Source organism: Emydura macquarii, unplaced genomic scaffold (genome assembly GCF_026122565.2).
Source record: "Emydura macquarii macquarii isolate MOO-44397 ecotype Brisbane River unplaced genomic scaffold, CSIRO-AGI_Emac_v2 contig_2768, whole genome shotgun sequence".
NCBI classification, from domain to species: Eukaryota; Metazoa; Chordata; order Testudines; family Chelidae; genus Emydura; species Emydura macquarii.
The window spans coordinates 34,715,622-34,739,601 of NW_027132905.1; the positions used below are offsets into that span (position 1 = coordinate 34,715,622).

At 61.4% G+C, this 23,980-nt stretch overlaps 1 protein-coding gene across 7 annotated transcripts in view; it reads right to left on the reverse strand.

Moving 5' to 3' along the window:
- Nucleotides 1–23,980, reverse strand: part of HSPG2 (heparan sulfate proteoglycan 2) — a 144,257-nt gene that overhangs the window by 103,318 nt on the left and 16,959 nt on the right. For all 7 annotated transcript variants that reach the window (XM_067567006.1, XM_067567010.1, XM_067567008.1 and 4 more), the window contains exons 2-3: nt 4,772–4,910; nt 4,145–4,237 (exon numbers count right to left, since the gene is read on the reverse strand). In XM_067567006.1, the coding sequence (XP_067423107.1) occupies nt 4,145–4,237; nt 4,772–4,910 (232 nt within the window). The remainder of the gene's footprint in view (nt 1–4,144; nt 4,238–4,771; nt 4,911–23,980) is intronic.

Here is a 23,980-nt window from a genome sequence, read left to right on the forward strand (position 1 = left end):
GCTGTGCGGGGATGGTTTCTACTCTCCCCTCTCCAGACTGCCATTAGCAACTCCCGCTCTTATTGCTCACCACGTTCTCCGCCCCTGGCCCTAGCAGGCAGAAGAGCCTTAAAACCCCTCCCCCCCATACACAGCAGCCAGTGGAGCCGTGATACAGGGCACATCAAGCAGAGCTGGGGCTAGATCTGAATGGGACAGACCCGAGTCTGACCTACTCAGCCGTGCTGCCTTTCAGAATGAATGTCCTCAGTCCATGTGCCTTGGTTATCCCTGCCCCCCAGAACCACGGACCAAACCCAGGAGTCCTAGTCACCACCATTCCCATGCAGCCCCCTTGGCTAGCAGCAGTGCCTCAGAGCGGGCAGCAGCTACTCCTGTAGCTCGAGGGCTGGGGATTGGAAGGCGCAGGGCTCCGACATGCCAGCAACCCACAGCGGAGAGAGCTGCTGATTGGGATAAAAAATAAAACCTATTTTATCCCCTACCAACCAACCCAGTCCTGGGACGTTTAGCAAACGCAGGGAAGGTGCAGGCTCCGCAGCTACTGGCCAGGGCAGCCTGTCCTTGATGGGGCAGCCCTGGTGCCCCACACTGTGTCCCTGCTCCCGCAGGCAGGATGCTGCTGTCCCATGCTTCTGGGTGCAATGGGGACAACAGGGATGGCAGGTTCTATCTAAGTTGTTTCTCAATGGAAAACTGGGTTTCGACTCAGTGAAATTTTCCATGAACAGTGTCGACTACCTATGGAACAGGATTTTTTGTCCAAAAGCCCAAAAACTGCAACAGTGCAATTGGAAAGGCTGCCTTGGTGCCTCCTGAGAACTGTAGTTGGGGTGCCTCATTGTCCCGATTCTTCTCTATGGGCCAGGTTTCTTAGCTGGACTACATCTCCCACGATGCACCATAACTAGAGACTCCCACATTGCACAGCCTCTCTGCACCAAGAGGGGAGACCACAGTGCATCATGGGAGATGTAGTCTGACCCAAGGGACCTGCCGTATAGAGAACTGGAGCTTGAGGCAACCAAACTACAACTCCCATGAGGCACCATAGCAGCATTTCTGAGTCAAAATATTTTGGCATTCACATTTTTATCACCATGCTGAAGTTTACAATGGACTCCCCTCCACTGGCTAGCCCAGCCTGCAACCCATCCCCAAACACAGCCCGCACCCCCCCCAAACCCTTCACTTACTAAGCGGGGCCTCGTCGTCCAGGTCAGCCACAGTCATACCAGCCAGGCGGGGCTGCCCTGCCGGGGCTGGGGGGCCTATGCCCCAGGATCAGGAGGAGGAAGAAGAGGGAGCACAGAGAGGGACAGGACAGGGGAGGAAGGAAGAGAGAAAGAGTGGCTGTTACTGGGAGAGAAGAAAGAGCTACAGCCGAGGCCGCAGAGCACCCAAGAGCCCGGCCTGACGCCACCATGCCAGAGAACAGCAGAGCAGAAGAGGAAAGCCCCAGCCCCAGCCAGAACACAGGCCACTGCCCCACAGTGCCACACTGCCTCCCGCCGCCACCATCCCCCCGGTGCCACGCTGCCTCTGCAGGGAGAAGGGAAGAGGCAGCCATCAGACGCCTCCTGCCCACCCCAGCAGGGCACAGAACGCCAACTACAAACTCAAGCCCTCCAGCCAGGGCACTGTGCTCGGCGCAGGGGGACACTCACTGCATGGCGCCACCTCTTCCAGAAAAGACCCACCCGAGCCCCGCAGTCAGGGGCAGCAGGCGAGCTCCAGAGCCACAGCTAGCCCTAGAGGAGCTGCCCTCAGCAGGAAGGCCCATTCTGCAGGGCAAGGAGCTGTGAGCCAGTGCCCACCAGAGCCCGGGTGAGGCAGCTGCTGGAGGCCAGGCCAAGCCAATGCCCTGTGCCCACCTGCCAAACAGGGGGATGGGCCCCTCAGCTGCTCCAGGCCGGCGTTAGCAGCCAGAGATGAGGTGCAGGCTGGTGCCGCAGCCTCCTCCTGGATCCCTGGTAGAAGGGCCCAGCATTAGCAGCCTGCAGGCTCTGGGCCTTGCTGGGCCTCTTGCCCAGGGGGGAAGGATCAGCACCCGCCCCCTTGCCCAGGGGGCAACAGGCAGGAGTCTTGGCTCTCGCCCCAGCCACTCGCAGAGCTCAGTCCGGCCAGCAGGTGCCCCGTGGAGAGGGGGAAGGGAGGGGAGCAGCACCCGGAATGGGCACTGAACCCAGGTGTCCTGAACCCAAATCCCCTGCTTTCCCCACTAGACCCCACTGTTCTCCCCGAGCCAGATGCCAGGAGTCCTGGCTCCCAGCCCCTTGCACTATCTCTAGAACTCACTACTCTCCTCCACTGGGGCATCCTGGGGCTGTGTGAGAGTCACAATCCCCCAGTGCCTCACCTAGCCTCCAGAGAGCCTCCCAGGGATCACCTCTAACCCGCACCCCAACCCCTCCCTGTGCTCCACCCCACACAGAGCCCCTCGGCCTTACCTATAACCCATAGTACAACTCCACCCCGCCCCCAAAGCCTCATACCAACAGCCCCCCGTGCCTTGCCCCACCAAACATAGTGCCCCCCATGCCTCCCACCACTGGGCTCCCCCACTGCAGCAGGAGGCCCCCTAAGCTCTACTGGCAATGGGTTTCAGGGGGCGAACCAGAGCTCCAGAGACTGGGTGAGGGAGGGAGCGAGAGGCGCTGTCCCTGCCCTGTGACCAGTGCTGCCTGCTCTGCTCTGCTCTGCCCGTCCCACAGGCCCAGCCCAGCTCCACTGCAACAGGACAGGGCAGAACAGCCCCACATTTCCCACTTCAGCCCTGGAGAGAGGGCAAAGGGACCCAGCCCCTCCCCAACCAGCCTCCCTGTGGCAGCAGGGCCCCTGGTCGGGACTACAAGAGCCTACACCTGCCACCCAAAGGGATGCACTGACCCGAGGGGAAAGGACCCACAGCTCAGCCAAAGCTCCTGCTGCCCTGGCCCTGGGCTCCCTCAACGCACAGCTCTGCCAGTGCCCCTCAATCCTGACCCAGAGCTCACAGTCACTCTGGGAACACCAGCTCAGCTCGGGGGTTGCTTTCTGAGCCCATCTCAACCCTCAGTGCAGCCCCCACCCCGGGGAGCTGAGCTGCCCCCCGCAGCAGCGACTCTGCTGTGCCCAGGCCTTGGACGCAGCAGAGCTGGGCTGGTCAGGGTTATGATCCCTGGGCAGGGGGTGTCTGCTTGTGATGTCAACACAGCCACCACCACGGCTCCAGCCCCACGCGTGGGAGACCATCATGGGACTCCTAGTCCAGCCCCTGCCATGCGGCACAGGATGCCCTGACCGGGCAGGGGTGCGTGCCCTAGGCCGACCACCCCACAGCCAAATGGAAAACATTTCCCGCACCACAGCAGCTCCCCAAATCCCAGCCCCCACTAGGCCACAGGCCTTGGGTCTGGGGCCCACAGCTAGCGGGGCCAGCCCGGATGCCCAAAACACGGGACATGCATGATGGAGGAGCAGCCAGGTCCAATCTGTGCGGCGTTGCGGCCCCGTCAGCATTTGAAATCAGCCCGGGGCATCTTTCCCCACATTTCGGGGGGGGGGAGCGTGGCAGAGCAGGCCGGCTCCATACAGGCAGCACAGGAGAATAGGTGGCCTGGGCCAGTTCAGTCCAGGCTGGGCCGGGCCGGTTTTTATTTAAATGAGGTGGCCGGCGGGGATCCCAGGGACAGGAATCCACAACACTGAGCCATGGCTAGTGTCAGCACTGATGGCTCCTCCCTTCCCAGCCCCAGTTGCCAGCCCCCCTTTCTCCTGCTTGTGCCACCCACGGATAGAGGCCATGCACCAGGCTGGGCACTGGGGGTAGGCCTGCTTGCACCCATCCCAGGTAACTCCTGTGGGGTCAGCGTGGATCCAGGTCCCATGATACCCTCACCCCCAGCCCCTCCCCGCTCAGCCCCTCCCATGGGCCCTGCCCCAGACAAACAGACAGCATCCCCAGGCCTGGTGCAAGCAGCCCAGCCGGGGCGAGTGAGCGCCATGCGGCGTGCACAGCATGCTGGGCATGGCAGAGCCCGCTCAGAGCTGCCATCCCAGCATCCCAGAGCGAGGCCAGGGCACAGCCCTGGGTACCCACCAGCAGAGAGCCGGACCCCAGTCTGCTGCCGCTCTTTGGCTCCAGGCCCAGCTCTGCCCTTACCTGTTGACCAGAGAGTGACGCTCGGCGTACCAGTGGACAGCATCGCCTCGGGCAGCGCCGTCCCGCTGCCGTTCTCCCCGCTGCTGTTGCCGTCTGGAATTGAAGCAGACGGGATAGGGGCGATGAGCTGCAGCTGCATCAATGCAGCATTGTAAATGCAGACCCGGCCTCGCTCACTCGGGCAGTTCCGCACAGGCAGTCCCGTCCCCCCCGCCACGTCTCTCTCTGGGGTCTGCAGTTGGGGAGCTGGGGCCTGAAGGGGTGTCGGGGTCCAGCTCCCTGGGCATGCAGGGTTAACAAATCTGCTCTGCAGGGGGCGCTTTGCTCCCTCCCCGGTGCTGGGAAGCCTGGCCACAGGAGGGAGCCCAGCACTGCAGGCTGCCAGGCGATGGCAGCACTCAGGAAAGCTGGGCTGGCCCGGCCCGGCTCGCACTGACGCCGCTCCGAGGGGCGCAGCCCTGGGCGGGAGCTGGGATGCAGAGGCAGGAGAGCAGCCCTGCACTGAGGGAGCTGGCCCAGCGCTCTCCCAGCAGCTGCAGGGGCCAGCGGCCGGGTGTGAGGCACAGATCCCGGCATGCAGGCAGGTGAGGTGGGGTGAGTGGCAGGCTGCGGCCCTGCAGGCCCTACCTCCTGAGGCCTCGTCTGCCAGCATGTCCTCGTCATCGGAGAGGTCGGCATCGCTCCACCAGGGCCTGCCCGCTGGGGCTGATTCGGTGTCCTCGGGGAAGGAGGCTTCATCCAGCCCCTTGGCAGCAAGGGTGACCTGCTGGAGAGAAGCCCAGATGGCATCAGTCAGGGGCTGGCCCTTCCTCCTGGCAAACCCGAACCGGGGCTGGACCAGCTCCCACAGCACTGCTGGTGCACAAGGCCCAAGGAATAGGGTGTGAGGACACACCTGGCCCACTGCCCTGTGCCCCAGGGACTCCTCAGGCAGGGGAAGCTTCAGGGCTTGTTTAGCCCCTCGCTCACTAAAGCAACGCAGCTGCCTCCCTGCAATCCCTGAGTGCCACACGGCGCTGGCAGTAACGCAGTCACCTCCCTGGCATTGCACTTCCCTGGCGCTCAGTGCAGCCACTGGGGCAGCTGCCGGGGTGCAAGGACACCCCAGTCCAGACAAGGCCCCACGGACCCACCGATGCTGCCCCGGCCACTTGCGTTTGATCCACCCAGCATCGCACGCAGGAGGCAACACCCGATAACTCGCCTGTGCCCAGCTTCTTGCAATCGGAGGCTAGAGACACCCAGAGCATGGGGTTGCATCCCTGCCCATCTTGGCTAATAGCCATTGATGGACCTAGCTTCCATCAACTTATCTAGTTCTTTTTCTGAACCCAGTTATAGTTTTGGCCTTTACAACATCCCCTGGCAATGAGTTCCACAGGCTGACTGTGCGTTGTGTGACAAAATACTGCCTTTTGTGCGTTTTAAATCTGCTGCCTTTTAATTTTTTTGGTGACCCTGATTTTTGTGTTATGAGAAGGGGTAAACAACACTTCCCTATTCACTGACTCCTCCCCAGTCACAATTTTATAGAGCTCTATTGTATCCCTCCGTCAGTCGTCACTTTTCCAAGCTGAACAATCCCAGTCTTTTTCTGTTGCCCTTCTCTGAACCTTTTCCAGTTCCGCTATATTGTTTTCGAGATGTGGTGACCAGATCTGCATGCAGTATTCAAGGTGTGAGTGCACCATGGATTTACACAGAGGCATTATAATATTTCCTGTTTTATCATCTAGCCCTTTCCAACTGGCTCCGAACATTCTGTTCCAACCCTTTGTTTCCGGTCTTTTAACCAGTCACAGATCCGTGAGAGGCCCTTTCCTCTGCTTAGTTTGCCTAAGAATCTTTGGTGAGGGACCTTGCCAAAGGCTTTCTGAAAATCCAGGTACCCTATATCCACTGGCTCACCCTAGTCCATGTTTGTTGACCCGTTCAAAGAATTCTAATAGATTGGTGAGGCATGATTTCCCTATTGACTCTTCCCCAGTAACTCATGTTCATCTTTGTGTCTGATAATTCTGTTCTTCACTACCGGTTCTACCAATTTGCCTGGTACTGAAGTTAGGTCCCTGTAATTGCTGGGATCTCCTCCAGAGCCCCTTCTGAAAAACAGGCATCACAGCAGCTCTCCTCCAGGTGTCTGGCACAGAGGCTGATGTAAGCGATAGGTCCCACCCCACAGTCTGCAGTGCTGCATTTTCATATCTTAGTTCCAGATATCCCACGGTGATCCCAGCTGGACCTGGTGACTTGCTACTGCTGAATTTATGCATTTGTTCCAAAACCTCTTCTTGGGACCCCTCAGTGTGGGGCAGCTCCTCAGAGCTGGTCGTTATGACATCACTAGTTCCTGCAGGGGCATGGGTGTTAATTAAAGCAAGAACACAGGGCAATGGGGAAGCAGTTGCAGTTGACAGACAGGGCCTGAAGGGAGGAGGTGAAAAGCCAGGCCATCAGCCCTGGGCCATGGCAGGGCCGATTCCCCACTGCCCTGACCTTGGGGTCTCACCCACATGGTGCAGGCTGGGGCCAGAGCAATCAGCCTTTACTATCAACAGCTGAGGATGGCTGCCATGAGTCGGGTGCCAGGGGAGGAACATTCACTGCCGCGGGGGCCTGGAGCCCCAGCCTGCGTGCTGACGGGCACTGCAGGGTGCCAGGCCCACTGACTGAAACGAGTAAAGAGCAGAGATGTGTCCACGGCCAGGGTGCAAGCAGCAGCAAAGGAAAGGGAGACGCAGCCTGCAGAGCAGGGGAAGTTCCCTGGAACTGGGGCAACCCATTGCCCCTCCCTCCCTCAGGTGGGGATTCTGAATGCCAGCCTGGGCACAGCCTGGCAAAGCGATGTCCAGTGCCGGGGCAGCCGGCTGGTCCCACCCACGCAGCCTGGTGCTCTTCGCAGTCAGGTCACACTGGAGATCGGGCAGCACAGGGGAAGGGGGAGCAGTGAGCTCATCTCCAGCCGCCCACCCACATTCCTGGGAGGCCTGGGGAGAAGCTCACCGGCCTGGAGCCGCCAGCTGGCGGGAAGGAAAGAGCGTGTTCCCACAATCCCCCAGGGCCATGTGCTCGCAGCTGAGCAGTGCTGTGGCCATGATCTCAGCCCATGGAATTCCGGGGGTCGGAGCCTCCCTGCCACGGGGGGGGTGGTCGTAAAGCATCTGCACAGCCGGGGCCGGGGGCAGCACCCCTCCCCCCACAGCCATCCTGGCAGCTCCAAGGGGCTCTGCTACCCCACAGGCCCAGCCCCCCCCAAGTGACCCCAAACATCTCCAGGCACAGTACAGAGGCTGATGGCACAGGCTGAACCCACAGATGCACCCAAAGCCGAGCGCCCGGCTCACCCCACCAGAGCCACCTCCCCTTCCCACTGCACCGGGGGGACTTCCGCTGCTAGCAGCCGCCCCCAGCCCCGCAGCTGCCCCTGCCCCTGCCCCAGGGAGACGCATCTCTGACACCTCTGGTGCCCAGGCAGGACGGAGAAGGCCTGAAAGCATTTGGTCGCCAGACCTTGTCCTGCTGGCTTTTTCAGGAGCCGGGGCTGGGCGCTTGTGCCCCAAGTCTGCCCCGGAGATGGTCCTTCCTCCTTCCCTCCGCGCCAGCGCAAAACTGGCTCCGCTGGCTGGGACCCCGCCCTCCCCAACCTCACAGCTGCTGCAGCCCCCACGCATTGCTGGTGCGAGTCTCCAGCTCCCACAGAGACTCCTGGGGCAGACAATGCGGGGGGATCCCCGCATCTGGCCCTTCCTCCTGCAGCATACAGACGTCCCCAACCAGCCCATTTCGCCTTTGCGGGGCCCCTTTTAACCCTTTCAGGTCAACAGGTCCCACGCAGCAGAGAATCAGGCCTGCCGTCTCTGGGCACAGCACCAGGGGCTTGCTCCTGCCACACTCCAGCTGCACCTACAGCACCCGCGGGCTTTCAGGCTTCCCTGGCGCTTCTCCCAGAGTGGAGGTGGCTGCTCGGTGCAGCATCCTGGCCAAACGCCAGCTCAAGCACCCTACATGCTGGGTAACCCCTATGCAAGGGGTATGCCAGTCTTCTTCACACCCACTCCCCTGTGGGCAAATGGTGCTGTGCACTGTTCAGCAGCCTCCACCCCAGAGGCAGCTGCATTTCCATGGTGGGGGATTGATCCCTGGGACAAGAATCTGGAGTCACTACAGATTTACACTGGTGAAACATGAGCATTGTTTGGCCCATGCTCTGTCCAGCCCTTTGGGATCCTACGGTCGGGAAGGCGCTAGGGAACGGCGCCCAACAGCAAACACAGAGCAGCTCTGGGGGGTGTCCCTGGGAGCAGGGCTGCAGCGAGCCCTCTGTACATCGTGCAAGAGGCCCAAGGCAGATGATTGGGTACCCCAGCTCCCAGGCCAGCAGGGAGCAGCAACACCCCTGCAGCACTGATGGGCGCTGGCGTGCCATGACTGTGGGGTGACAGAAAAGCAGGCATCCACCCCAGACTGGAGGAAACAAGGTCTGGCTTCTAGCACTGGTGCCCGCGGTGGCAGGGCCAGCCATGTGGGCTGCACTGTCTCTGTCTCTCTCTTGCCCTGTGCACAGGCCCTGTGCCCCTTGGCCAGAGTTGATCCCCGACCTGGCTCCTGGCACCGCCACATCTCTTCCCAGCAGCAGGATGCTGACTTCCGCCCAGGGCTCATCTTACAGAGTAAAGCAAATCAAACATCTCCAGGCACAGTACAGAGGGAATGTGGGGGGGCTTGGGCTGCGCCCCTCCACTCAGCCCTGGGCCGGCGGTGGGAAGGAGAGGAGCTCACCTCACTAGAGCCTCCTGCCCCACAAGTTATGCAGAAACTGCTTCACCTCACAGAAATGCAGCCACCTCTAGGGTGGGAGGCAGCGGGTTTTGAACAGCACACAGCAACGTGGCATGCTACTTTAGGACAGGAAGTGGAGAAGAAACTGCAGGGAGATTCAGAGAGGCAGGATTCACTTCCCTCCTGTGTCCTTAGCAGGGCACAAGCCCCCTATGGGCAAATAGACACAGCCGCTTTTCACGTGGCATTTGAAAGACGCCCTGCGGCAGCACCTCGCCCCTGCCCCCCTGCAGCACAGCGGCACTTAGCATGGGGGCACCGGCTCAGAGGGGAGACCCCCCTGCTGGTGCACCCGCCCCGCTCCCTGCAGCACCATGTCCCTCGTGCCACACGGCATGCACTGAGCACCCCTACTGAGCCCTCTGCCCCACTCCCTACTCTGCACGGGTGCAGAGGGAAGGGCGCTTCCTGCTGGATCCCTCACCAGCCTGCCCAGGACTGCAGGCCCCATGAAAGGAGCCGGACGGGGGTTATCTCGCAGCCTGGCAGAAAGCCGGCTCTGAGCCCACATGCCCACCCTGAGCACACCTAGGCCCAGGCCACCATGTGCCCCACACGGAGCAGCTGCCACCCAGCTCCTGCGCAGGGAGAGCGGGGAGGGGGGGAGAACCAGCCACAGCCCAGCTCATTTGGGGGGTGGGGGGGGTTCACCCACCCCAGCAGGTAAGGGAAGAGGGAAGCTCCCACAAAGCAGCTCCCTGCCTCCCCCCCTCAGTCCCACAGGAGCAGAAAGAGAAGATGCATTGGGGTAGCAGGACGGGCAGCTCCCCACACTCCCCTGCGTGGGCCCTGCCCCAAGGGAGGGCCAGCTCCCCCATTCCTCCTGCCCTTCCCCCAGAGATCAGCAACCCCCGCCTCCCCACTGCACCCCACACGTTCAGCCCATCCTATTACAGGGCGAGTGCCCTGCCCCACTGTCCCAGCACAGCGATCGTGCCCACAGCCAGCCCCTCCTGCCCGCCTGGGGTCCCCTCCCGCTGCTGCCTGGGCACCAGCTCCCTTGCCCTCCCCCGTCCTACTGGCAGCCAGCGGCCTGGGGCATCAGACTGGGATGAGGCAGGAATTCGTCACAGCAGCACTTTCCTGTGCAAACACTCCGGTGTTGTTATTCCCGGCTGATCGGCATGGGGACAAAGAGGCTGATGGAAACACAAAAGGTGTTTAATCACACCACGCTGTCTGAATGGGCGTGAAAGGGCCAAGGGGAAACAGGAGCTGGCGATCCATGCAGTCTGCAAATGCCAGCATGGCACCATGCCAGGCTCCACGCACACAGCCCCCGAGAGCCCAGCACGGCTGCACTCCCGCCTGGACAGTGCCAAGTGTCCCCGTGTGCCCCCATGCCATGCTCCAGCCTGTGCCAGCTCAGCATCTCTCCTGGCATGCGCTGGGAACAGCAGGATCGCCTACAGCAAAGTGCCAACACGGTGCGGCAGAGAGGCCTCCAGGGCACTGATGCCACACACCTGACGAAGACGAGGGCGTGATCTCCCAACCTGGCGTACAGCCTGGCATGGGAGTCCCCAGCTCGGGGCCAGCGGGCAGGAATGAAGACACAATGCCCGGTTGGGGCTCAGCCTCTGGTGCCCTGGAACCAGGGGTAGGGTGGGCAGAGAGGAAGCTGCGATCAGCTCTCCGGCTCTGGAGCATGGCCGTCTGGCAGAGGAAAGCCAGGCAGGGCCGGGCAGCGGCCAATCCCTTGCTGAAGCCAGCCGAGTCACTGGTCCCTACCAGCGTGCCACTCAGCCTGGCGCGGCCACATGCCCCACCTGCCCACGGACATGCCGAGACGCCGGGCACACTAGCCCAGTGAGTGGCGGTCATTGACCCAGCGAACGGGCACGAGCACAGCAAGGAAGTGGGCACAGAGGTCACTTCAAAGGGAGGCAGCTGCTATGGGGCACAGCACCCACAGCTCAGTAGCTGAGAGTTTGCAGGGGGTCGCTGCAGAGTCTGTCAGCCACAGCCGGGCACCCAAACAAACCAGCGGGCACGTCACTGCGACTGAGGTCACCCTGAGACCCAGGGGGCAGCCAGCCGGGCCCACAGCCGGAACCAGGTGATCTGGTCTGTGCCCTGCTGCTCCAGATGTAACCCACCTGGGGGCCCTTCAGAGAGGCTTCCCCCACTCCCCTGGCCTGGGCCCCGCTGTCTTGTCCCGCAGCCCCTTTGGAAGGCTCTGATCTGCTGCAGCCTAGGGGCACCGGGCCCGGGCTGCACTGACGAGTCCAAGGCTCACAGACGGGGCTTCCAAAGTCCTCCCAAGCGGCAGCTCTGGGGAGTGGGGCCATGGCCAGGGATGCTGAGGACTGGGCCTGGCACCAGCTGCCTGCTCTGCTCAGGGCAGGACGGGACAGGAGCTGAGTACAGCACCCTCGCTGGGCTTAGGCATGGTCCTGGGCCTTGGTCCGTCTCCTCGCAGGAGCCTGCTTCCTGCACAGCCCCAGTCCCGATGCAGCATCTGGCCCGGCTCGTCCTTGGGAGGATCCACCCTGCTCCTGGGGGCTCCCACAGCAGAAGCCCCCAGTCCCAGCCCCTGTACCACAGCTGAGGAGTGGTGGATGGGCTGCCCCCCAGCGCCATGCTGGCAAGGCCAGCAGAAGGCACTGCAGTGACAGGAGGGTACGTGGCGCAAGGCAATGCCGTCCACAGCATGCTCAGCCTGTGGAACTCACTGCCACTAGGTGTCACTCGGGCCAAGAGCCCAGCAGGGTGCACAGGAGCCTGGGCATCTACAAGGAGCCCTGCAGTAAAACAAGGGGCAGCAGAAGGGAGCTAAACCCCCATCTCAAGCCATGGGCCCATTTCTACCAGCCAGGTCTCCCCGGCAAGTAATTCTATCAGCCAGGGGCTCGCCCTGCCCGCGGCAGCAGCTGCCGGGTTGTCAGGCCAGGAGTCTGGGCTGAGCGTCCTGGCAGTGCCACAGCACGGCTAAGGACATGGGCCCCACTGGCAGCCACAAAACCTGCTCAGCACCAGCCCGGGCCTGTCATTCCGGGACAGCAGAAACACTCAGCACCGCTCTCTCGTGCCCAGCCTGCCGCTGCCAGGGTCCCCTATGCCCCCACCACTGCCAGGGTCCCCCATCACTGCCGTGGTCCCCCACGCCCATCCAGATCGCTGCCAGGGTCCCGCACCCCAGTCCCATCACTGCCAGGTCCCGCGCTGTGCCCACCCCCCTCACTGCCAAAGCGGATTAGCTCTGCACCAGCTGTGACCTGCTGTCAGCACCTCCAAGCCCAGCGCCTCCTCCCCTCCCCCCATCTGGCAGCGCTGTGGGGAAGCAGCTGGCCTGGCGCCCCCTCCCACCCACTTCCCAGGGCTCCCTTTCAATTGCGCAGGGGAGGGGGCGCGAGACACCAGCTGGGGAAGCGAGGTCAGGGGAGAGCCCTGGCACCCCCTGCGCGAGCATGAGCCCCGCCCCTCCAGCACCGACGCCCCTGGTCCCCTGCTTCTGGGTTGCAAGGGGCATCGCCCCACACGGGGACTCCAGACCTGCTCTGGCCTCAGCACCCAGCCGCAGGAGCCAAAGGCTCGCGGGACGTGCCCACACGAGGCTGCGGGCTGACACTTTATAGATACAGTCAATGGGCCAGGTTCAGACCTGGCATAGCCCTGTGTGCATGGGGCGTGAGTCCTGCCCAGGGGCAGCGCTGGCTGGCAAAGGGTTGGAGCTGGCTGGGGACGGGCACAGTCTGGGGGCAGCACATGGGGGCCAGCCCCCAGCAGGCAAGCGCTGCCCCTGTGGGGGGCTGAGGAAAGCAGAGGTGGAGGCAGTTGCGCCCTCCCCCTGGGTGCAGCCCTCCTGCCAGGCCCCGACTGGCTCAGCCTGGCGCAGCTCCCACAGCACCAGCCCAGCAAGCCGGGCCCCACTCAGTCACTCCCGCAGGGTGCTGTGCCTGGGGCTGGAGCGACAGGCTATGCTGCGCCAGCCAACGGGCTGAGGGGGGAAGGGGACTCTGGCTCCAGCTGGGCCAGGTCTGTCGGGAGGAGGCCAGGAAGTTTGAGCTGCACCCTGCGGACGGGGCCCCAGCCTGGGATGCAGGAGCCCTGGGGTGGAGCCCCTCAGTGCCTGCTGTGCCAGGGTACCAGCCCTGCCCTGCTGCCCTGGGGGGAGGAAGCCGTGCCCGGCACTGGGCAGGGCCCAGGGAGAAGATGTCCTCCCAGTGCTGCGCCGAGCGTCAGCCCTGGCAACTGTTTACAAAATGGTGCTGGAGATGCGGGGACAGAGACGGGGGCTTTGGGGAGGGCCCTGCAGGAGGGCGAGGCCCCCTGGGGCTGGCTGGGGTCCCTCGGGATGTTATCAGCTGGAGGGCCATGGGACCCCCATGAGCGCACCATCAGTGAGGGAGGGGTGCACACCGTTAGACCCCCCCAGGATGTGCCACTCGGGTGGGTCTCACCCCGGCAGCCCCAGGACAACGGGGCCCAGGCCCCGCACTGGGATGTTCAGGCAAGAGAGAAGCAATAGCTGGTAATGACGACTGGGTGAAAAAGACAAAGGGCACCAAGGCGCAAGTTCCCCCCAGCTCTGCCGATGCCCCTCACTCCCGACCCGCAGCTCCCACTGCTCTAACCCTGGGCTCCCCACACGCACGGCTCTGCCGATGCCCCTTCCTGCCCTGTCTCTGTCTTGTCTGGTTAGACGGCCAGCTCTGGGGGCTGGGACTGTCCTACTACACGGCTGTGCAACGCCCCGCACGACGGGGCCCTAAGCTCACCCGCCCAAGGGCCCCTGCTCGCCAGTGAATACGGACGAAGAAGAAATGCGAGTGAGGAAGCTGCTGGAAATGCCTCGGAAGCGCAAGGCGGGATCCCTGCCCTCGACGCTGCAGCCCACAAAGCGCCAGCCACAAAAGAGCTTTAGTGGCAGAGCCAGGGCACCGCAGCCACATGCCTAGGCCCAGGCGGGCAGAGGTGCACAGGTAGGGCATGCCTGCAGACGGGCGGGTGCTCACGTAGCCGGCAGGCTGCACGCTCACACACACAAGCCGCTGTGTCGCTGGCTCCTGCCCTGCAGCCAGGAAATGCTGACATCACTGGGAGATCCGGGCTGTGCTTAATGGCCTGCGGGGCCATCCTTCACAGCAGGCCTGGAGCAAACTCCAGGGCTGAACGCAGGGATCTGCGATCCCACCAGGCCCCTGGGTTACACCAGGTCAGGAGGGGGATATTCTCCGCCCCCAGCTGTCCCCCTCCAACCTGGCCACGACCCAGGGCCTGGCCTAACAGCAGAGCTGACTTGGGTGGAGGTGCAAGGGAGTGTAACTGACACATCAAGGAGGCAGACGGGGGAGATGGGAAGCCAGGATCCCGCTGTCCATACACCCCATCCCCAGCCCCAGAGTACAAGTCACACCCATGTACCCCCATGCACCGTGTGCGGCTCACAGCATCCCCACGTCCCCCCTGAATCCCACTCACCGTCCCTGCAGGAAAGGCACTCCAAGGAAAGGAGGGTGTGGGTGTGGGGGTTCCATCAACCCCTACAGCATGGCCCCATGAGGCATCCAGGGCTCCCCCCACAGTAGAACAGCCGCAGCTCTTTGCAAGCCCGGAACCAGCCCAGGGGTTATTTAAAGCTCAGGGCAGCGCCCCGCCCCTGGGATCCCCCAGCCTTGGCAGCAGTGAGACACCCCCTGAAATTGTGCTTGGAACAGAGCGCGCCAGCCAGCACCACGGCTCGGCATGGAGATTAGAGGACCCCGTGCCCCAAACACACCCAGCCCATTCAGCCCCTCACCCCCTCTTGGGCTCAGATGTTCCTGCATGCCACTGTCTCCAACCACTGCGCCTTGCTCTGCCGGTGGCCTGGCCAGATGGGCAGGAGGATTGCAGGCCCCAGGCAGGAGCTTGGAGGCTTCTCCTCTCATTGCCCCAACGCAGCCAGACGCCACCAACCTTGCTGCAGGGGAGTCCACCCCAGGATGTGCAGAGGAGGGTCGGGGCAGCCCCAGCTGGTGCCGCGGAACCCAGCTCACATGCCAGAGGATGGTCGTGGGACTCAGGACAGGCGCCAAGCGCACACCCATGGGACCCTGGCAGCAAGGACACCCTGCAACTGCCAGAAGGGCCAGCCCAGGGTCCAGCCAGGCCAGTCCGTCTGACAGCAGCCGCACCCACGCTGCCAAGGGAGGGCCAAGAACCTGCTCAGGGGGCGACTGGGTTGACATGCCCACAGGGACGTTTCTTCATCCTCCCAGCAGCCAGCGGCATAATCCTGGGCAAAGCCGCAGGATCTCACCTCCCTTCCTCCACTAAATGCACCCGGGAGCTGCCCTCCTCTGCGTTAGCGCACCCAGCTGGGGCAGCCCACGCCCTGGCCTGCATTTCCCTCCTAGCAGCTGCTCGGTTTCTCTCTCAGGTCCTGGCCATCAGAGCGACTGAGCAGATTCCGGCCAGCACAGCCAATGCGCCAGTGAGTCTCACTGGGCAGCCGTCCCCAGGGTCACTGCCCATTCCCTGCCCACCAGCGCTCCACTGTGGGAGCTGGCACTGGCGAAGGGGCCACAGGGTTTGGGTAGCAGCTCAGCCGCTTTGTTACCACGTCCCTTCCGATCTCAGCAACAGCGCTTCACAATACTTGGCGCACGTCACCCGACTCCCCCAGGGCAGCAGCCGCTGGCGATCTGCTGCGCCACTTTGCTCCAACTGTCCCTGATGCCAGCGAGTGGGTCCAGGCCTCTCCAGCCCCCTGTGGGTGAAGGCTGGCACAGAGAAATCAGGGAACGTCCCTACAGTGTCTTCACCCTCCTTAACTGCCCCCTTTGCCCCCAGTGGTGCAGCAGCCCCTCCATTTCTAGCCCAACCAGGAGAGGCTCCTGCCATTTGACTCTACTCCAGAAATCACGATCGAAAACCACATATGGCTGCAAGTGATGGGCACGTGCTTCCTTCTCGGTCACTGGCAAAGCCCCAGCCAAGGAACATTAGGAAACGCTGTTCACAGAACGCCTGATTCTTATCAGGGAGACAAACTCCTATTTCATCCCAGCAAGGGGGGCCGGAGAGCAGTCCTGGGGAACCGTAACTAGGGACAGGTCCCCCCACCACAAGAAACCTGCTCCCAGCGCCTAGATCTCAGGCCCCAACATGGGGGCTCCTGTTGCTGGAGCTAAAGGAAACCTCAGCTCCACTGCCACCCCGGAAGGAACCGAACCTGCAGCCAGCCAGGGCGAAGCTTCTCACGCACAACACATGAAGCCTGCAGCCACTGAAATCAATGGCAACCCCCCAACGCCCAGCCAGACTTGTCCATTCCCAACATCCTCCCCCCAGCCATTCAGGGGCCTGGATCAGGCCCTGCTTCCCACCAACATCTCCCCGCTCTGCCCACCGGCGGGGGCCTGGATCAACTGCTTAATTACAGTCACTTTTCCCCGGGGGCCTGCAGCTGAGTTCCTGAGTGCAGGTGGCTCTGGGGACAGGAGGGGCCTAAACCAACATCAAACAGGAGTCACGGGTGCAAACACGGTCATTTTAACAGCCTGTAACTCATCCAGCAACCTGGCGGCTTCTCGCCAGCCTTCCCGCAAACTCCCCCTTCTTCGCCCCAGGCTCCCTGCGATTCTCAGGCCAGACCAAAGTTCTGGGGCTGCTATCACAGAGCTTTCAGTGGCGCTAGCGCTCGCCCCGCAGCACCCTGCTATTGCAGGGCTGCTCGGCCCACACACGGCTCTGCTGGTGCCCCAATCTCGCCCCACAGCCCCCCACTCTTCTAGCCCCGACCTGCCCTGCCCCACAGCTCTGCCAGTGCCTCAATCCCACCCCACAGCCCCCTACTCTTCTAGCCCCAATCTGCCCCGCCCCACAGCTCTGCTGGTGCCCCTCAATCCCACCCCAGAGCCCCCTACTCTTCTAGCCCCAATCTGCCCCGCCCCACAGCTCTGCTGGTGCCCCTCAATCCCACCCCACAGCCCCTCACTCTTCCAGTCCAAACCTGCCCTGCCCCACAGCTCTGCCGGTGCCCCTCAATCCCAATCTGGAGTCCCCCACTCTTCCAGCCCCAAACCTGCCCCCCCCCAGCTCTGCCAGTGCCCCACAATCCCGACTCGCAGACCCCTTGCTGGTCCCCATATTCCTGTCCCCATATCTACAGTGTCTGTGGTTATTTCCCCTTCACCGCCATTTTCCCTGCCATAGTTCATGCTTTCGCCTATGGGTGGAAATTCCCTAGGGCTGGGTTTCCATTTGCCAAATGATCTTGGTTTGGCTCAAATACCCCCTGAGCCGTCTCGCCTTCCTGCCCCAGCCTACGGTGGGCACCTGCTCCCACAACCTGGCCCATGCATCAGGCTTCAGGAGCTGACCGTGCTCATCAATCAGGCTGGCAGGGCAGCAGACCAGGCGGCAGGACTCATCCGGGTCCATCGGTTGTGTGGACAGTGATTCTAGTTATAGATGAGGGGGAGAGGGGGAAGGCGAACCAGGAATGAAACGAATGTGGCTCTGAGGGTGGAGGGCTGGGACCTTGGCAACTTGACAAACTCAGGAGAGGTTGAGAAACTGCAGCAAACCCGGCCCTGCCTTTACCCCGCTGCTTCTCGGATGCTTAGCCCCATCCTGTGCCCAGGCTGGGGATTTGCCAAGCACCGGCATGAGAGTGAGTTATTTATTTCAGCTCCCGACTCCCACCCCTCGCATGGCCCTACAGCCCCAGAGGTGCCCCTCACCTCCCAGTCTGCCAACACCCCACTGACAACCATCAGCCCCCTGCTAGCCCAGCGTGGCACTGCACCATTACTAGCAGGAGAAAGCAGTTCAGCAACCACAGTCCCTGGCCCGCTCCCCCTCCTGCTCATTTCCCAGAGTCCAGCCAAGTCCCACTCCTCAGCCACAGGCAGAAACTGGGGGATAAAACCCACATTCTTCTGCATGAAGCATTTCCCCTCCCTGCCCCTACCCCATCCCTTCTGGCCCTGCACCGTCTCTGTGCCGGGCTCAGGGTAAAAGGCAGCAGCGGTCTGGGGACTCGCCCAGGAGATGCAGCTATGCCCACGGGGCAAAGCCTCCAGCTGTAGCACCATTGGCATGGCAACCCACACTGCTGTGGCCATGGAGCGCTGCCACCCCTCTGCCCCTACCTGGCAAGAAGGGGGGCATCGATCACGAGGGGGCATCCGAAAGCGCTGCCACAAGGGGGCATCCTAGCTGGCAGCCTCCCTCTTGGGCTCCGCCAGCCCTGCCCATGCGGGGAGAAGGGACAGGCCCCTCGGGCCCCGAGACACGCCACTGGGACGAGTTGGGCCGGTGGTGGGGAGGGGAAAGGAGGGGAGGTCAGTGCTACTGAAAACAGATTGGCCTAAAATAACTCGGCTCCAGCCAGCCCAAAATACCCTGCAGCAGGCGGCAGACTGGGCGTGGCAGAGCTCGGGCCACCACGGGAGCCTGCCACTGAGCCCCACTGAGCCGTCAGGGCAGGCTGCTGGCAACCCAGGGAGGGGGAAGGGAGAGGACAAGAGCAGGAGGATGGGGCGGGGCACGGGGGGGGAAGGCTGAGGGAGGCCCCTTATCATGGGCTCTCCTGGGGGCTGGGCCCAGGCCTGGGAGTTAGTCTCCTCAGCCCCCCACCAGAGAACAGGGCACCCTGACCCCAATGGAAGCTGAGGGCAGGGCACCCGCCCATCCTGCCTCAGCACTCAGCAACAATTCAGACTGGCTCCCCCGGGGACAGAAACCCCCAGAGCCGGTAATGAGAAAGGACCATTCTCCCAGCTGGGCCTTGGGGGCGGGGCAAACACAACAAGATGTGCCCCCCAGAGTCCAGCCCATTCCCCAGCGGGGAGGTTCACTGCTGGTGGGGACAGCACCATTATAGCAGGGATTGAACCCTCACTTCCAGCCGGGGCCTCTACCACTGGAGCTAAAGGACCAACTCCATGGCTGGTAGCACTGGCAGGCTATTATCCTTGTTTGTGGCCTAGCCGTGGAACAAGAGGAAGATTAGGGAAAGTGTGGGCCCCTTACAGAATGGGGGAGGCAACCTAGTGACAGAGGATGTGGAGAAAGATGAGGTACTCAATGCCTTTTTTGCCTCTATCTTCACAGACAAGGTCAGCTCCCAGACTACTGCACTGGGCGGCCCAGAATGGGAAGGAGGTGAACATCCCGCAGTACTAAAGGAACAGGTCCAAGACTATTTAGAAAGATTGGACATACACAGGTCCATGGGGCCGGATGCAATGCACCCGAGGGTGCTGAGGGAGTTGGCTGATGTGATTTCAGAGCCATTAGCTGTTATCTTTGAAAGCTCGTGGCAATTGGGGGAGGTCTCTGATGTCTGGAAAAAAGCAAACATAGTGCCCATCTTCAAGAAAGGGAGGAAAGAGGATCCGGGGAACTACAGACCGGTCAGCCTTACCTCAATCCCTGGAAAAATCATGGAGCAGGTCCTCAAGGAATCCATTTTAAGGCACTTAGAAGAGAGGAAGGTGATCAGGAACAGTCAACACGGATTCACCAAGGGAAAGTCATGCCTGACCAACCTGATTGCCTTCTATGAAGAGATGACTGGCTCTGTGGATGTGGGGAAAGCGGTGGACGTGATATACCTTGACTTTAGCAAAGCTTTTGACACGGTCTCTCACAGTATTCTTATCATCAAGTTAAGGAAGTATGGGTTGGATGAATGGACTATAAAATGGATAGAGAACTGGCTAGAGCATAGGGCTCAACGAGTAGTGATCAATGGCTCCATGTCTAGCTGGCAGTCGGTCACAAGCAGAGCGCCCCAGGGATCGGTCCTGGGGCCGGTTTTGTTCAACATCTTCATCAATGATCTGGAGGATGGGGTGGATTGCACCTCAGCAAGTTTGCAGATGACACTAAGCTAGAGGGAGTGGTAGATACCCTGGAAGATAGGGATAGGATACAGAAGGACCTAAACAAACTGGAGGATTGGGCCAAAAGAAATCTGATGAGGTTCAACAAGGACAAGTGCAGAGTCCTGCACTTAGGAAGGAAGAATCCCATGCACAGCTACAGACTGGGGACCGATGGGCTAGGCAGCAGTTCTGCAGAAAAGGCCCTGGGGGTAATAGTGGATAAGAAGCTGGATATGAGTCAGGAGTGTGCTCTGGTTGCCAAGAAGGCTAATAGCATATTGGGCTGCATTAGTAGGAGCATTGCCAGCAGATCACAGGAAGCGATCATTCCCCTCTATTCGGCATTGGTGAGGCCGCATTTGGAGTATTGTGTCCAGTTTTGGGCCTCCCACTACAACAAGGATGTGGAGAAGTTAGAGAGAGTCCAGCGGAAGGCAACAAAAATGATTAGGGGGCTGGAGCACAAGACTTATGAGGAGAGGCTGAAGGAACTAGGCTTGTTCAGTCTACAGAAGAGAAGAACGAGGGGGGATTTGATAGCAGCCTTTAACTACCTGGAAGGGGGTTCCAGGGAGGATGGGGCTAGGCTGTTCTCAGTGGTGGCAGATGACAGAACAAGGAGCAATGGTCTCAAGTTGCGGGGGGGGGGATCTAGGTTGGACGTTAGGAAAAAGATTTTCACTAGGAGGGTGGTGAAGCACTGGAATGGGTTACCTAGGGAGGTGGTGGAATCTCCATCTTTAGAGGTTTTTAAGCTGCAGCTTGACAAAACCCTGGCTGGGATGATTTAGCTGAGGTTAGTCCTGCTTTGAGCAGGGAGTTGGACTAGATGACCTCCTGAGGTCCCTTCCAACTCTATGATCACACTGAGCCACAGCCCCACCACTGCGCTCTGCCACACATCACCAGCACGGGCAGCCCCACCTCTCAGCAGCCACAGATCTGGACCTGTATCCCTCTAAGGAGGGCAGACCCTGGCTGGCCAGGGGAGGGCAGCCTGGTTGGACTGATGCTGCACTGCTGCTCACAGTGGAGCATGGGGGGGCACTAAAGGGGCAGAATACCCCCCTCTCCCCCCACACACACACACAGTCGAGCAACTCCCACTTTAGCCTGGCAACGCCCTGCTTCCAATTCTACAGTGTTTCCGTTTTATCCCAGAGCCTGTCAGACAGCAGCTACCACAGCACAGCGCCCCCCAGCACTGTACTGGGACATTGCGGCCACCACGGACCCAATGGGGAGCCCCCCACCCTGCTTCCCTGAAGCACAGCGTCCCCCGCGCTGCACTGGGGCCCCCTACTAGGAAATGCCAGCAGCACAGGGAGTTACATCAGCAGTCTCTCCTCTAAGCTGGGCTCTGCTCAGCTCCCAGCCCACAGCAGGGTCAGATCACAAATAGGCTGGGGTCAAGCAATGGCTGGAACCACAGCAGAGGAAACTGTGCCTGACCACTGGGGATGGGGGCACTTGGGGGGGGGGGGGGGGACACCGCGTCAAGCCTGGGGCAGGTTAGAAAGCATTAACTCTGTCTTGCCCAGCTGCAGGGTGCCCAGCAGCCCAGCTCCCTGGCAGGCCAGGGTGTCATGAGCGAGGGAAGGGCCCAGAGAGGCAGCGGGATGGACCCCAAAGCTGGCTATGATAAAGCATGGCGCAGCTGCCCCAAGGGAGTGGGCCCACAAGGGAAGAGCGGCATGGCCGAGGCCCGGCTCAGACACACAGGGCCCTTTGTGCTGGCTGGCTGCAAGTCAGGGATCCCCGGGCTCTCGGCAGAGGGGAAGGTGGAGGGTCCAGCGTGTGGGGAGCCCAGCCCGAGGCAGGAATTCCCCCCCCCCCCCCCCACGCAATGCTCCAGATATCCTGCCTGAGACTAACCCAGGGACCTCAGAGGCCTGGGTCCCACCCCGTGTGGGGCTAGCCGCAGCCAGGCATCCGAGCTCCAGGGAGCTGGTGGAGGGAGCTGGCCAGAAACGCAATGAAATTCTGGCTCGGGGGAAGAGCCAGTCACTGGGATGGGGAGAGAGAAAAATCAGGAGCCCAGATGTGCCTTGCACAGCAGCAACAGTGCCACCCCCCCCCCCCGGCCCCTCACCCACTCAGCTGCATTTGCCCCAGCTCCCTCCCTGTCACAGCAGCGCCCCCCTGGCCCCTCACCCATTCAGCAGCAACAACAGCACCTCCTCCTGGCCGCCCTCCAAGCAGCAGCAGCGAGCCCTCACGGCCCCCTCCCACTCCCAGCAGCGCCCCCCCCACCTGCCCCACCAGCAGCAAGAGCTGTGGGTGGCACTCAGCAGCGCTGACCCCTGGGAGCAGCCCCTCCAGCTGGCCCCATAAGCTGTTTGCTTCTAAGTCAGGAGCAGGCCCCGTGCCCCTGGTTACACACTGCCCTGCAGCAGATGCCCGCTCCGCCCGCTGGGGTGGCTGCACCTACTCAGAAGCCCCTCTTCTGGGTGTCACATTCCTCCCGGGGCTGCCAGCTCATTCCCTGCAACAGGCGCTGGCTGTTAACCCCTGGAGCGCTGCACAGCAGGCCTAGGCTGTAGGGCACCCGCCACTCCCCTGGCTGCCCGATGGGGCAGCACTGCAAGTGGCAGAGAGAAGGTTAATGGGCAGGATCGCTTTGGGCAGTCCCACTGGCTGCCATCAGGCCTGACCCTGCATTGGGCTCAGCACCTGCTGCTGAAGTGAAAGGACATGGGCCTGTGGGAGTTTTGTGGGTACTCAGCTCCCTCCCAGATCAGGCCCTGACTGGAGCTCCAGCAAGCAGGGTGCTACGGGGCTCAATCCACCAGCACGTGTCCAGGCCGCCCTGTGCCAGGACTCCGCAGCACACACCCTGGGCAGGGAAGGAAGGAGCTGTGAGGTCACGTGCTGTCTGCTCCAGTGATCGCAGACACACCTGTCATGGGGGGCGGGGGAAAGGGAGGGAGGGTGACGACTGCCAGGGCAGAGCCGGGAGAACTGAGCGGAAGGAGCCTCGAGGGAAAAGCTGCCTCACTCAGACTCCAGTTACTGGAACCGGAACATTTCTTTAGTCCCTGCTCGGCCCCACCTCGGAATCTCGCACCCTGGCCCAGGGAACATCCTGTCCGCACCAGGCTGCTGCTGCCCTGGCAGCACTGAGGAGCCTCAGCCAGGCCAGCTTTCCGCCTCAAAGCCGCCTGGGAGACCCCGACTTCCACACCAACTGCAGCCTAGGGACCTGACCCAGCTACAGCTAAGATCAGCGAGAGGCTCCTGACAGCACGGGATGGGGCTTGCTGCCCAGCACGGTCTAGGAGACTTGGCATTAGGCTGGGAGGCAGGACACCTGGATTCTACTCCCCACTCGGCCACTGATCTCAGGAAAGCCACTTCCCCTCACTGTGTCTCCATGTCCCTTCCACACCATGGCCTGCCCTGGCCTCGCCATTGAGACTGGGAGCTCTTTGGGGCAGGGACTGTCTCTCGTCATGTCTCTGCACCAAGGGATCCTGGCCTGGCTGCAGCCTCCGAGATCATGCCCTTGCGTGCCCCCCAGAAGTCTGGAAAACTCCAGCCAAGCCAGGGCCCAGCCATGCGTTAAATAAGCAGGAAACCACGGCCTACTTTAAATGTCAAAAAGAGCCTCTTTTTTTAGTGATTGAAACCTCGGTTAATTCATTCAATTCCCCTCCAGATTTCACCCTGGAGAAACCTGCTGATACAAATGGAAATAAAGCTGCAAGCAACTGAAAAGACAAGTGACCAAGTGGCTAGGCGCAATATTCCAGTTCAGACTCTCAGTCACGCTTAGCTTTTTTCATTTGCCAGCCCAGTCCCTTCCAACAAATCAAAGCCTCGTCTCCTTGCAGAGGCCTGCGGCTATCCCAGCACAACCCTCAGCAAGGGGACACGTGCATTTGTGTGACTGGTAACTGACTGGGTGGGTTTGCTGCACACTGTCTGAAGCAGTTCACCTTTGGATGGGGACAGAGAGTGTGCAAAATTTCACCCCCAAAGGGAAAATATCGGCAGTAGTTCTGAGGGCATTAAAACAAGAGTTCTAGCTCCTTCGAGATGTTCATTGCTGACATCACAGTAGAGCCGCTGGCGTTACAACCGCCTCTTACATTTATGAGCTCACTCACTGGCAAAGGAAACAGCCTCTGATTTCACAGAGTCCTCGGGAGTTGATAAAGGCTTCTAATTTGGT